The 15,291-nt window shown below is 44.9% G+C and overlaps 1 protein-coding gene across 1 annotated transcript in view; it reads left to right on the forward strand.

Moving 5' to 3' along the window:
* ryr2a (ryanodine receptor 2a (cardiac)) overlaps positions 1-15,291 on the forward strand; it is a gene marked incomplete at both ends in the record, with an annotated part of 432,832 nt that overhangs the window by 258,803 nt on the left and 158,738 nt on the right. Inside the window, 6 exon segments of the mRNA XM_084331016.1 lie at positions 6,560-6,752; positions 7,683-7,765; positions 9,192-9,349; positions 11,140-11,227; positions 13,641-13,733; positions 14,726-14,896. Of these exon segments, the coding sequence (XP_084187142.1) occupies positions 6,560-6,752; positions 7,683-7,765; positions 9,192-9,349; positions 11,140-11,227; positions 13,641-13,733; positions 14,726-14,896 (786 nt within the window).

Consider the following 15,291-nt stretch of genomic DNA (forward strand, 5'->3'; position numbering starts at 1 on the left):
TACTAGACCGATAATTATTTAATATACACACTATACTATACTATACTATACTATACTATACTATACTATACTATACTATACTATACTATACTATTTGTACTAACTATCCAGAGTCTGGCACGAGATAGACGCATCATGGAGGTCAAATATACTACACATACTGTATACTATACAGGGCTTGACAGTGCGAGTGTTTCAGAATAGAATAGAAAATAAGTACTTTATTGATCCTGAGGGAAATTCAGCACTACAGATCGCTCACAATAAACATTTAGGTAGTCAAAAATCACAAATCACAAATAAGAATAAAAATACGGCCAGGGATATACATTCTAAAATATGTACATGTATATACATTCTGAAATATACAGCCAAAAATATACAGTAAAAATCTACAGTAATAAGTGTAAAAAAAATTTGTCTGTGTAAAGTCATAAGTCAAAAGTCCAGGGCCCTCATGCATCAACGTGTTCTACGCACAGATCTGTGCGTAACCCGTGCGTACGATCATTTCTAAGCAAAGAGTGGGATTCATCAACTTCAACTTGAACTTGACTTCGTGCTTACATCTACGCACATTTCGGACCTGGCGTACCTCGCGCCCAGTGGTAGAATATATTATTACAACAAGGAAATGAGCTTCTGTGCATAATAACACTGGATGTTCTATGAACCGTAGTTCATTATAGTTCATTGTAAAATAGCAACAGTAGTGTAATTATGGTCAAAACCCTATAAATAGCATTTGGAATAATAGATCTTTCTCTCAGAATGAATGCAGCATGTCATATATGTTACGATGAATTGAAAATGGGGGACCCTGATGTAAACAAGACGAAAGTCTTTCTCTGGTCTGCATCCCCTTAACAATTGTATGTATTGAGCTGTACTGTACTGTACCCATTCTGCAATCTGTTAATAAAGTTCTCATTCATTCATTCATTCATGGTTTATATAGCGTTATCGGAATATACGGGGTGTAGGCTACTGACTGACTGCGCTCCGCGTAGCTTGATTGATTGATTGATTGAAAAGTTTATTAACAGATTGCAGAATGGGTACAGTACAGTACAGCTCAGTACATACAATTGTTAATTGGGGATGCAGACCAACTTTCGTCCTGTTTACATCAGGGTCCCCCATTTTCAATTAATCATAAATCATAAAGCTCAACTCGTTATTATTTTGCGCACAGACCGCCGAAACACGGGAACGTTTTGATTATATTTAAAAGGCTTTACGTTAAACGAAACAAGTGGAATTTCGAAGCTGTAAGCAGAATAAGTCATATGAATATAGTGTTCTTCCCCCTTTTTACTGTACAAGAAAGAATAGAAAACGCATTGCAATGACACCATGCAGATAGTGGACAGACTATATGATGGAATTCAAGTTCATGTATTGAAAGGCAGGATACATCATACATGCAGTGAGATTCATTGTTCTTGTATATGCTCTCGTATTATATTGTTTATATAGGCTACCCAATACTGACATCAAAATAGATTGTAGTAGTATGCCTCTAGAAATCATATGCAGCAGGTAGAAAATTGACGGGAGATCCATCGCGATTTGGAATAGAATTGAGGAGAACTTTAATCCGTGGGTATTAATCAAACAACACGGGAAAAGGCAGTCATATTCCAGCGCGGTCTTTATTAGCCGACAACAAAATAGATGCCTCTAAAAATCATATAGCCAATCGAACACAACTAATAAAGGCATTCATACAGCACGGTTATAATGACACACAACCAGCGCCAAACAGTGGTCAACGAACGGTCTTTATTAGTATTTTGAGCTGTCCAGGCAGAATTGCAGCAATGATGGCGTGGAGCTTAGCAAGGCTCCTCCTCTCCGCCACCACCGCTAGAGAGTCCAGCTCCACCCCCAGAGAAACCAGAGAAATGGCGCGACCCCGGTCAGTCGCCTTTGGTTTAGCTCCGCGACGATTGTGCACATTTTTAGCTATTATGTTTGTTTTTTCTACTTTTTTTTTTATTAAAACAGCACTGGCGGGTATGTCATACGACCGCCAGACACTTATGGACCTAAACTCCGGACTCAAAGAGGAGTTGGGAGACACTTTATGCCCAGAATGGCTAACAGAAATCAAGCGGGAGAACGGCAACAAAGGAAACGGCAGAAAGAGGCATAGAGGAAGACGAGGAGGTATCAGACTTAGACTAAAAAGATCTGCTTACCGTCCAGCAATTCCATCCATCTTTTTGGCGAATGCACGTTCGTTGGAGGGAAGGATGGACGACTTGAGAGCGAGGGTCCGATTCCAACGGGAGATGAGAGACGTTAATATCATGTGTTTCACGGAGACATGGCTCAAGCCAGCGACGCCGGACAACAGCGTCTCTCCATCGGACAACTTCACCGTCCTGAGAGCAGATCGCACGGCAGCCTCTGGGAAGAGCATCGGAGGTGGGGTCTGCATCCTCACGAACAATCTCTGGGTTAATCCCAAGGAAGTACATGTCCTCTCAAGTTCATGCTCCCCAGATATGGAACATCTCCAAATCCTGTGCCGTCCGTATCACCTACCCCGTGAGTTTACCGCGGTCATTATATCCGTCGTATATATCCACCCACAGGCAAATACTGGCAAAGCGCTGGTGGAATTACACAACCACCTCAACAAACAACAGATCAAGCATCCGGAAGCCGCGATGATAGTGGCCGGTGACTTCAACCAGGCAAATCTGAAAAAGGTGATGCCGTCCTTTTTTCAGCACATCGCCTGCTCCACAAGAGGGGGAAACACACTCGACCACTGTTACACCCCGTTCAGAGCTGGCTACAAGGCTGTAGCGGCTCCGCCACTGATGGGTGCTGCAAGCGTGAGCGATCACGACTCCATTTTTTTAATTCCTGCATACAAACAAAGATTGCGTGACGTCGTCGTGTCACGTGAGACAAAAAAGTGGTCTGACGAATCAGAGGCCACGCTCCGTGATGCGTTCGAGGTCACAGACTGGGACATATTTAAAGGAAGCGCCAGTGACGTCAGCGAGTGCGCTGATACCGTTGTGAGTTACATAACAACAGTTGCAGACGGTATTGTCCCCACAAAGAAGGCGCGGGTTTTCCCAAACCAGAAACCTTGGGTGGACAGCACTATAAGAGCAGCCCTGAACTCACGCACCACGGCTTATAACCTGGGCAGAGAGTCAGGAAATATGGAAGAATACAAGGCTTCAGTCTACACTCTGCGCAAGGCTGTTAAACTTGCTAAGAGGACATATGCTGAGAAACTGGAGACACAAATGGCACAAAACGACACAAGAGGCTTGTGGAGGGGACTGAAGACAATAACTGACTACAAAGTCAGCGCCCCCTCAATGGGGAGCGACGACGCCTCTCTCGCGGACAAACTCAACTCCTTCTACGCTCGGTTCGGTGTAGACAGTGTCGCCGCTAGCCCTCTGGCTAGGGACGTCACTGGCGCACCGGCTGTTGTGGAGGGGGGGGGGCAACCGCGGGGGGGGCGGGGGCGCTCTCTCGTTGTCGGAACACAGTGTGAGAAGAGCATTTATGCAGGTGAACACCAGGAAGGCTGCTGGCCCAGATGGTATAACAGGACGCATACTTAAGTCCTGTGCAAACCAGCTTGCCCCGGTGTTCACCGCCATATTTAACCAATCCCTGGCGGAGTCAGTAGTCCCTGCCTGCTTCAAGATGTCTACCATCATCCCTGTACCGAAGAAACCCTCCCCAACATGTCCAAATGACTACAGACCGGTGGCACTCACCTCTGTGGTCATGAAATGTTTCGAGAGGCTGGTCAAGGACCACATTTGTGCCTCCCTCCCCAGTGATATGGACCCTATGCAATTTGCATACAGGACAAACAGGTCCACTGACGACGCAGTCTCCCAGGTACTGCACAGCACTCTCTCCCACCTTGACCGTCAGAAGGGGGGCTATGTGAGACTGTTGTTCATTGACTACAGCTCAGCGTTCAACACCATAGTCCCCACCAGACTGGTGGACAAGCTGATCGAGCTAGGTCTGAGCTCCGCCCTGAGCGCCTGGGTACTGGACTTTCTGAGTGAAAGACCCCAGGCGGTCAGGGTGGGGGGTCAGACCTCCAACACCATCACCCTGAGCATCGGGTCCCCCCAGGGCTGTGTTCTAAGCCCCCTGCTGTACTCACTCTACACACACGATTGTGTGGCCAAGTTCAGCTCCAACTCCATAGTGAAGTTCGCAGATGACACGGTGGTGGTGGGGCTGATCTCGGACAACGACGAGAAGGCCTACCGGGAGGAGGTTGAGGTACTGGAACGTTGGTGCCAGGACAACAGCCTGCTCCTGAACATTGGTAAAACCAAGGAGCTGATCGTGGATTATAGGAGAGGACAGCAGGAGACACACACACCACTGATGATTAACGGGGCTACCGTGGACAGGGTGAGCAGCTTCAAGTACCTGGGGGTCCACATCTCAGAGGATCTGACATGGTCAACACACATAGACACAGTAGTAAAGAAAGCGAAGCAGCGCCTCTACCACCTGAGACAGTTAAGGAAGTTCAGAGTATCGGGGAAGATACTCCAGTCCTTCTACTCAGGAGCTGTAGAGAGCATCTTGACCGGAAACATCACTGCCTGGTATGGGAACAGCACGGCACAGGACAAGAAGGCCCTACAGAGAGTGGTGCGCTCAGCCGAGCGTACCACGGGTATTGTGCTACCTCCCCTGCAGGCTCTATACAACAAGAGGTGCAAATCCAGAGCCTGCAGGATAATGAAAGACCCCCACCACCCCAATAACAGCCTGTTCCAGCTGCTGAGGTCAGGCAGACGCCTGCGAACCCCAGCTACTAGGACGGAGAGGCTTAGGCTAAGCTTCTTCCCCCAGGCCATCAGAGCCTTGAACAATGAACATTGAGAGACACAGGAAACTGAACTATCCACACACAAGCACACACAAGACACGCACGCTCACACACTAGCAGCCACTTTAACACTCATGCCGCACACACGCACACTTATGGCCAGAGGAAAGGCCACTTTAAATTAGTAAAACAACAGGAACAGTGTATTGCACTACTAAAGCTACCTAGCATGTCCTATATGCTCTGTAAATACTATGTACAGATACCGAGATGGCACACCATGTTACCTGTTTATTGCACTGTTGTTTTTATTGGATTCTATTATATGTTGTACCACTGTATTTTTATTGGATTCTATTATATGTTGTACCACTGTATTGCACATCGTCGCGGGCAAGACCAGCCACATTTCATTGTATACCTGTATGCCGTGACAATTAAAACTCTTGACTTGACTTGACTTGACCACGTTACTGGCCTTCCTGACCAGTTTTTCCAGCCTGTTTGTGTCCCCCGCTCTCAGTCCGCTGCGCCAGCAGGTCACTGCGCCCCCACGAATCCTAGAAGTATGAATGAATTACTTTATTTGACAATATATCATACAAAACGTGACATCACAACATACCATTTAACATTTATATACATACAGACTCATACAACATGCAAGGGTGCCTTAAGCTAAGTGTCTAGGTCAAGTATAGTCCCTTTTGAGCCATGTCTTCAGTAGAAGACAAGTAGAAGGCTACCCTTCTTGTAGAGTGCCTCAGCAGGTTTTGACCCGTTCAGTTTATTGTCGATGTGTACTCCGAGGTATTTGTAATCCTCAACCATGTCCACGTCGACGACCCTGATGGAAACGGGGGTCACAGATGTACTCCTCCTCCTCCCCAGATTCACAGCCAGTTCCCTGGTCTTCGTCACATTGAGCTGGAGGTAGTTATTTTTGCACCATGTGACGAAGTCCGCCACCAGTGCCCGGTATTCCTCCTCATCACCGTCCTTTATACATCCCGCTATCGCAGAGTCAACAGAAAACGTCTGATGGTGTTGGTGTAGTCGGTGAAGAGGAAGGGGGAGAGGACTGTCCCCTGTGGGGCCCCGGTGTTGTTGACCAGTATGTCTGACACACAGCCTTGTAGGCACACATACTGTGGTCTGCCCTATATGCTAAAAATAGATGTGTGCAAACAGGAAATTATTTAGGAGCACAGTTCAATGAACCCCCCTGCATATAATCTTCCATTCCTTGGCAACAGTTGTCTCCTCCCTTAATAGATAAGCTAAATGCATTATCATCCACAGCAATAGTAATGATTTGAATAAGCCTCCTTTGATATATTCCTGTCATAATGCATCAGAAAAAGATGGCAAAAACGAAAGGCTAAGTTACAGCAGATTTAAGAGAACAATATTTAATGACTAAAGCTTAAATCGGCTAAGAATGAAAGGTAGAATGGTTTTGTTTCTTGATATTTAATAATGATGGGCACAATGCCCGGCGCCCAGTGTGTTAACCCTGGTCCTGTCCCCCAGGTGGCCCTGCCCCTCCTGCTGTGTATATTTAACCCTTTCACTGCCACACTACAGAAGGTTAACCCTTTACTATCACACTACCGAAAGGGTTAACCTTCTGTGTGTTGTCGCAGTGAAAGGGTTAACCTGCTGTGGTGTGGCAGTGAAAGGGTTAACCCTGGTTAACCTGTCCCCCAGGTGGTCCTGCCCATGCTGTGCAGCTACATGTCTCACTGGTGGGAACACGGACCGGAGAGCAACACGGACCGAGCCGACAGCTGCTGCACCGCCCTGACCTCCCAGCACATGAACTCCCTGCTGGGGAACATCCTCAAGATCATCTACAACAACCTGGGCATCGACGAGGGAGCCTGGATGAAGCGCCTGGCGGGTAGAGAGGGGGAGGGGGGAGAGTTTGTGTACTGTGTGTGTGTGTGTGTGTGTGTGTGTGTGTGTGTGTGTGTGTGTGTGTGTGACTGCAGGAGTGAGTGAGTGAGTGAGTGAGTGAGTGAGTGAGTGAGTGAGTGAGTGAGTGATTGACTGCAGGAGTGAGTGATTGAGTGAGTGAGTGAGTGAGTGATTGACTGCAGGAGTGAGTGATGGAGTGAGTGATTGAGTGAGTGAGTGAGTGAGTGAGTGAGTGATTGACTGCAGGAGTGAGTGATTGAGTGAGTGAGTGAGTGAGTGAGTGAGTGATTGACTGCAGGAGTGAGTGATTGAGTGAGTGAGTGAGTGATTGACTGCAGGAGTGAGTGATTGAGTGAGTGAGTGAGTGAGTGAGTGATTGACTACAGGAGTGAGTGAGTGAGTGGGTGAGTGAGTGATTGACTACAGGAGTGAGTGAGTGAGTGAGTGAGTGAGTGAGTGAGTGAGTGAGTGAGTGATTGACTACAGGAGTGAGTGAGTGAGTGGGTGAGTGAGTGATTGACTACAGGAGTGAGTGAGTGAGTGGGTGAGTGAGTGATTGACTACAGGAGTGAGTGAGTGAGTGAGTGAGTGAGTGAGTGAGTGAGTGAGTGAGTGAGTGAGTGATTGACTACAGGAGTGAGTGAGTGATTGACTGCGTGAGTGAGTGAGTGAGTGACTGCAGTAGTGAGAGAGAGTGAGTGAGTGAGTGAGTGAGTGCAGTAATGAGAGAGTGAGTGAGTGAGTGAGTGAGTGAGTGAGTGAGTGAGTGAGTGAGTGAGTGAGTGAGTGAGTGAGTGAGTGAGTGAGTGAGTGAGTGAGTGAGTGAGTGAGTGAGTGAATGTGTGAGTGTGGTATCAGAATCCATAATTTTGTCTTTAACTGTCAATCATCATATATTTTTCCCTCCCTCTAGTGTTCTCCCAGCCAATCATTAGCAAGGCCAAGGGCCAGCTGCTGAAGACACACTTCCTGCCTCTGATGGAGAAGCTGAAGAAGGTTAGTTAGACATATGGTCTGTTTCCTCACACACCAGTGGTTAACCCTTAAGTCCAACGCACGCGGCGGGCGATTTTTGCCAGGCGACCAATTTTTTAAGCCAGGCGACGACAGAATTCTGTCGCTTCCATTGTTATGAATGAGAGAAGCCACACAGCAGGAGATTTTTGAGCGACGATCGCGCAGCAACTTCTGTCGCCTGGCTAAATATCGCCTCAATCCTATTTTCTTTTAGGCAGACAGGCGACACAGAAAGGACAATGAGGAAATAACATGACTTCTACTGGTGTATCATTTGTAATATAAATGTATTTATCAATACATTCATCGATCAATAACCTAGGTATTATTACCATGCTACTTATGTTAATTATTCATTAACAGGAACAATTTAAATAAATAACATTAGTTGGAGAAGGGATGTCTCCCCCCCTGATGTCCCGGTAACATTACATCCTCGCCGGTTTTGACTCCCAACGTAGTCTGGTGAAAACGCACCTTCTGGATCAATATTGCCACCTCTCTCACAAACAGTTTGCACGAATATACTCGTTATTGGCAGTCAATGAGTTATTAATGCTTCTGTCATAGCAGTTGTCATAGTAGGCTATCGTAGATCTCTGAGGACATCTTCAGACCAATCGGTGGTAGTGAACGTATAGCTTACTATAATATATTATTACCTGAACGGTCGTGGTGTAGGGTGCTAAGTGATTGATCGCCAGGCGACGTCGCTCGCCCGCTGTGTGCTTTGGACTTTAGATGTATATAAGTTAGGACTTTACTTTTGATAGAATACTTCTTTGGAGACAAATATTTAGTTCTTTATTGTTTTTTCAATACATTTTTTTTTATATATTTTTTACATATATATTTGATATTTATATATAGTGATAACTCATGTATACCTTGATCTGACAAAACTGAGGCATATATATTCTGATAACCCAGGTTGTCCTGAAAAAAAAAGATATAAATAAAAGTATGTCACTTTATATCTACATTACAGGATTAAGCTTTTACATGCATTATTACACAATTTAAACCAGGCAAACTAGATACATCTCGTATCTGCAGTGGGTTATTATCCCAGATCTAACTATGTTAATAAATATGTCTTCCACCTACAGTGGCATTTTGGAAATGACAACCACCATCATGGGAACAGGACAGTTCTGATCCAGATTCTGATCTAAATCCAGATTCTGATTCACATTCTGATCCTCAATGCTATCTCTGATTCTGATCCAGATTCTGATCTAAATCCAGATTCTGATTCACATTCTGATCCTCAATGCTATCTCTGATTCTGATCTAGATTCTGATCTAAATCCAGATTCTGATTCACATTCTGTTTTCTCTATATTATCTCTGATTCTGATCCAAATCCTGATTCTGTTTCTGATTCCAAACCTCTGCACCACAGAAGGCCGCTGTGGTCTTGATGGATGAGGAGCACACCAAAGCCGAGGGGCGGGGCGAGATGTCGGAGGCGGAGCTTCTGATTCTGGATGAGTTCACCGTATTGGTCAGGGACCTCTATGCCTTCTACCCTCTCCTCATACGATTCGTCGACTACAACAGGTAGACTGTTCCTATTGGACGGTTTTCTCTACCTGGTGCTGAGTGAAAGAACAGAAATGTCTGTTCTGTCTGGTGTTAAGAAATCAGCAAATTTCCTTCAGTTTGTTTCATTTAAAGCAGGTCTAAGTAGCTAATTTCCTTCAGTTTGTGTTTAATTTAAAGCAGGTCTAAGTAGCTCAAGTAGCCAAACTGTGAGGTCGAGGAACTTTACTGATATTTATATGTATGCTGTTCTGGTGTTAAGTGTTAATATGTTAATGTGTTCTCTATACCTGTTAATGTGTTCTCTATGTCAGGGCTAAGGGTTATTATGTTCTCTATACCAGGGCTAAGTGTTAATGTGTTCTCTATAGCAGGGGTTCCCAAAGGTGGGGTCGCGAGCCGCCGCGGGGGGGGAGGGGGGGGGGGGGTGGGGGGGGGGGGGGGGGTGGGGGGGGCTGGGATGATTTTTTTTTTTTTTTTTATGCAGTCAGGCCACTGAACTTAGAAGCAGGCCAGGCCAGTGTTTCTAGTTGCAGCAGCGCAATTGTTAGATAACCTAGATGGGGAACAACCAGGAGATCACTGCCAACTCACACAAGTTGGAGAACTATCTCTCTCTCTCTCTCCTCTTGCTCTCACACACACAAAGGGAGCCGCATGTGATTGGTGGAGGCGGGACCCTTACACAAAAATGTTGTTGCTAATCATTGACACATGCTAGCCTGTAATAATCTCCCCCAGAAAAATCTACTTCGCATTTGATATAATATTATTGCAAATATATGCCATCACACACACTGGCATTTAAAGGGTTAGAATTATAAAATAAATATGTGGTGTTATGATCAGGGCTGAAGTTGAATAACAGATTGTATTTTTTTCAATCTGACATTACAAAAAAACTGAAAATCCATCCAAATCAGTGTTGTTGCTAATCATAACATATGCTAGCCTGTTTTTTAACAATAATTTGTGATGCCATCAAAAACACTGGCATTTAAAGGGTACAAATAAAAAAATGCCTGCACCAGAATGCAGGAAATGAAGTCTTTGGACCCCCAGACCCCCTGCTTAAAAAGTGGCCTGACTGGGGCTATATATATTTTTTTCCTCTCCTATAATAGTGGGGGTCGTGGCTCTCTGACACCGTGGCTCTCAGGTCCCGGCCTGAAAAGTTTGGGAACCCTGCTCTATAGGGAGGTGTAGTGGTTACGTCATTGCTGTTTCCGGCCGGTCCACCTCGCAAAATTGCAACGTATTCCCCCATTGCCCATTTCTAAATCGTCTCGTTTAAAACAAATAAAGCATGAACATTTGCATGGTGTACCGTTCTGTGTGTATTCATCCACAATCTATAACTCAACATGAAAATATTCACAATTAATCGTAAAAATTTTATCGCAGAATTTTATTTCAACCAAAAAATGCTTAAACAATAATGTTAGTGATATTGTCAATGTCAAGTATACTATTTTATACTTATTGTTTATGTGTCTTGTAAGTCCATATGGGCTGGGCATACACCTGTATGTATGTAAGACACGAAAATAAAAAAAACATCAACTCAAATCAAATCAAGATAGAAGGGTTAAAAAATGGAAAGCTTGCCAATGTTCATGAGGCAGAATTGTTACAATAGCCGATAATCCATTTCCCCAATGATAAACCCCTATACGGGTGGACCTCGCGGGCGGTCCAAAGTGACGTCAGACTAAGGCTAAGGGTTAATATGTTCTCTATACCAGGGCTAATGCTTAATATGTTCTCTATACCAGGGCTAAGGGTTAATACTGTATGTTCTCTACCAGGGCTAACTGGCTGAAGGAACCCAACCCAGAGGCTGAGGAACTGTTCCGTATGGTGGCAGAGGTCTTCATCTTCTGGGCCAAATCTCATGTAAGAACACACTTTTGAATCCAGAACATGTCCCTGAGGGGATTTGAGGGACGGTCATCTGGTTGAGACAGAGACTAGCACTACGGCACCTTCAGCAGTACAAGTGAGACAGGCGTAAGGATGACCGCCAGAAGACAGACTTGTGATTTAGCTAATGTTATCAGCAGCTCGCTAGTTAGCTAGAGACATGTAATCTCTTCTTCTTAGCTGGCATCAGTACTACACTGTTTCAATACTTTATAAAGACCAACCTTAGCTCACTGTCCCAATACTTAGACTTTATGAAGATAAACCTTAGCTCACTGTCTCAATACTTAGACTTTATATGGAGAAACCTTAGTTCACTATCTCAATACTTAGACTTTATAAAGACCAAATTTAGCTCAATGTCTCAATATTTATACTTTATGAATGAATGAATGAATGAATGAATGAATGAATGAATGAATGAATGAATGAATGAATGAATGAATGAATGAATGACTTTTATTTATATAGCACCATTCACAGCACGAATGCACAGGGTGCTTTACACTACAGCTTAATATATAAAAAACACAACAAAACAAAATCAGAAATAAATGACAACAACAACAGACAGCAGTTAAAAAACAGTGAAACCATGCAAGTCTCAATGCAAGGCCTTAAAAAGACGCAGTGCTTAGCTCAGTGCTCTAATACCTAGGATAGTTGTATGTATTGACTGTATTTCTTGGCACAGGGCTTGAATGTAACTCCACTCTCTATGAAGCCCTGAGATAATTCTGAGCAGCTTTCTACTATAAAACCAAAAGCAGTATATATTCATGCAGCGCCTGGCAGGAAAAAAAACTGTTTTCATCGGCATAGATCCCTAAAAACTGCAATCGATCTGCTCTGTGACCGTCTTGGTGTGTGTGTGTGTGTGTGTGTGTGTGTGTGTGTGTGTGTGTGTGTGTGTGTGTGTGTGTGTGTGTGTGTGTGTGTGTGTGTGTGTGTGTGTGTGTGTGTGTGTGTGTGTGTGTGTGTGTGTGTGTGTGTGTGTGTGTGTGTGTGTGTGTGTGTGTGTGTGTGTGTGTGTGTGTGTGTGTGTGTGTGTGTGTGTGTGTGTGTGTGTTGTGTGTGTGTGTGTGTGTGTGTGTGTGTGTGTGTGTGTGTGTGTGTGTGTGTGTGTGTGTGTGTGTGTGTGTGTGTGTGTGTGTGTGTGTGTGTGTGTGTGTGTGTGTGTGTGTGTGTGTGTGTGTGTGTGTGTGTGTGTGTGTGTGTGTGTGTGTGTGTGTGTGTGTGTGTGTGTGTGTGTGTGTGTGTGCGCGCGTGCGTGTGCGTGCATGCGTGCGTTGTTCAGGTTCTGTTGATGTTCTGTTCAGGTTCTGCTCAGGTTTTGTTCAGGTTCTCTCCAGAATGTGATAATAATATAGTCTCTCCAGAAGGCACTAGACAAGCCTTGAGGGGTCGGTTCGACCTGCAGAGACCCAGAACTGAAGCCTTAAATAAAACTGTACTGTACAGGGCAATGTCCTACTGGAATAGACTTCAACAGTATTTGGTTTCAATTACCAGTAAGGTGGGATTCAAGATGAGACTAAGAGGGGCTGTAATGCAAAAAGAGATTGATTTTGGTTGGGTCTAATGAATGGGTTCTTGTGTTGGGTTATGTGTTGATTTGGAATGTCTTTGTCTAGTGGTTATGAGGAGTATTAGAGTATTAGTGTATGGGATGTCGTGCTGTTTTTGAGCACGTTTTAGTTTTCTCTGAGATGTCTCCGTTTGTTGTTTTATTGATATTTGTTGTTTTATTGATATTTGATTTGTTCTATATGTTTGTATATTTGTTATTGTTCTATATTTGTTTGTATGTCTGATTTTTGATTTGTTTAATGTTCTATATTTGTTTGTATATTTTATTGGTGTTTTATTGATATTTGTTTAGTTTTTATGTTGTTTTATTGATTATTCTTGTTTGATTTATATATGTTTGTATCCAGACCCCAGGAAGAATAGTCGCTGCTGAGGCAGTGACTAATGGGAATCTGAAATAAAGAAATAAATAAATAAAGGTCTCTCTGACAATCTCTCTTCCAGAACAGTGATATGGTCTCTCCAGAAGGTCTCTCTTCCAGAACAGTGATATGGTCTCTCCAGAAGGTCTCTCTTCCAGAACAGTGATATGGTCTCTCCAGAAGGTCTCTCTTCCAGAACAGTGATATGGTCTCTCCAGAAGGTCTCTCTTCCAGAACAGTGATATGGTCTCTCCAGAAGGTCTCTCTTCCAGAACAGTGATATGGTCTCTCCAGAAGGTATCTCTGACAGTGATATGGTCTCTCCAGAAGGTCTCTCTGACAGTGATATGGTCTCTCCAGAAGGTCTCTCTGACAGTGATATGGTCTCTCCAGAAGGTCTCTCTGACAGTCTCTCAGTCTCTCTTCCTCTACAGAACTTCAAGCGAGAGGAGCAGAACTTTGTGGTTCAGAATGAGATCAACAACATGTCCTTCCTCATCACCGACACCAAGTCTAAGATGGCTAAGGTAAGAGGGAGAGACGGAGGGAGGGAGGAGGGAGGGATGGAGGGGGAGGGATGGATGGATGGATGGATGGATGGATGGATGGATGGATGGATGGATGGATGGATGGATGGATGGATGGATGGATGGATGGATGGATGGATGGATGGATGGATGGATGGATGATGGATGGAGGGAGGGATGGATGGAGGAGAGATAAGAAAGGCAGGAAGGGAGGGAGGGAGGGAGGGATGGATGGATGGAGGGAGGGATGAGGGAGGCAGGGATGGAGGGAGGGAGGGATGGAGGGAGAGATAAGGGAGTCAGGGAGGGAGGGAGGGAGAGATAAGTGAGGCAGGGAGTGAGTGAGTGAGTGAGTGAGTGAGTGAGTGAGTGAGTGAGTGAGTGAGTGAGTGAGTGAGTGAGTGAGTGAGTGAATGGGTCAATGAAATCAAGAACATGCAATTCCTTACCACAGACACTGAAACTAAAATGAAAGGAATCTCTGTCTGTCTGTCTGTCTGTCCTCTCTGGCCTTCGCTTATCTCGAGAACTGTTCATCCGATTGACTGAGGACCCATGGGAGTGCAATGTCGAGTGTCAAGTCAATCGGAAGTAGTGGTTCTTGACAACGCTGCAAGCAATCAGCTCGCTCCACACATCATCATCATCATGATCAACCTTTATTTATACTCGAAAAGACTCAATGTCGTCGAGATTTAACAGACATTTCAATGCACACATTTCTACAATATAACAATATAAATATGAATAACTATCTATATAGTATAAAATGAACATAAAATCAGCACACAGGTATAAAAGACAATAAAAGTAGTGCAATGTAAACGTGCAGACTTAAGAATGGGCATAAAATAATAGTATAATAATAATAATAATAGTATCCCCCCCCCCCCCCCCCCCCCCCCGGAAAAGTCAGTCCCCCCAAACACAATGAAAAAAAAGAATAAACTAGCGTGTCTTTGTGTGTGTGTTCTTCCTCTGCGTGCCTCCAGGGGGCGGGCTCGGACCAGGAGAGGAAGAAGATGAAGAGGAAGGGAGACCGCTACACCACGCAGACTAGCCTGATCGTGGCCACGCTGAAGCGCCTGCTTCCCGTCGGACTCAACATCTGTGCTCCGGGGGACCAGGAACTCATTGCGCTGGCCAAGAGCCGCTTCACCCAGGTAGTAACGTGAACACTGATTGGCCAAGAGCCGCTTCACCCAGGTAGTAACGTGAACACTGATTGGCCAAGAGCCGCTTCACCCAGGTAATAACGTGAACACTGATTGGCTAAGAGCCGCTTCTCCCAGGTAATAACGTGAACACTGATTGGCCAAGAGCCGCTTCACCCAGGTAGTAATGTGAACACTGATTGGCCAAGAGCCGCTTCACCCATGTAACAACGTGAGCACTGATTGGCCAAGAACCGCTTCACCCAGGTAATAAAGTCAACACTGATTGGCCAAGAGCCACTTCACCCATGTAACAACGTGAACACTGATTGGCCAAGAGCCGCTTCACCCAGGTAATCAAGTGAACACCGATTAGCCAAGAGCCGCTTCACCCAGGTAATCAA

Source organism: Notolepis coatsorum (assembly GCF_963971535.1).
Source record: "Notolepis coatsorum genome assembly, chromosome: 15".
In the NCBI taxonomy this organism is placed as follows: Eukaryota; Metazoa; Chordata; class Actinopteri; order Aulopiformes; family Paralepididae; genus Notolepis; species Notolepis coatsorum.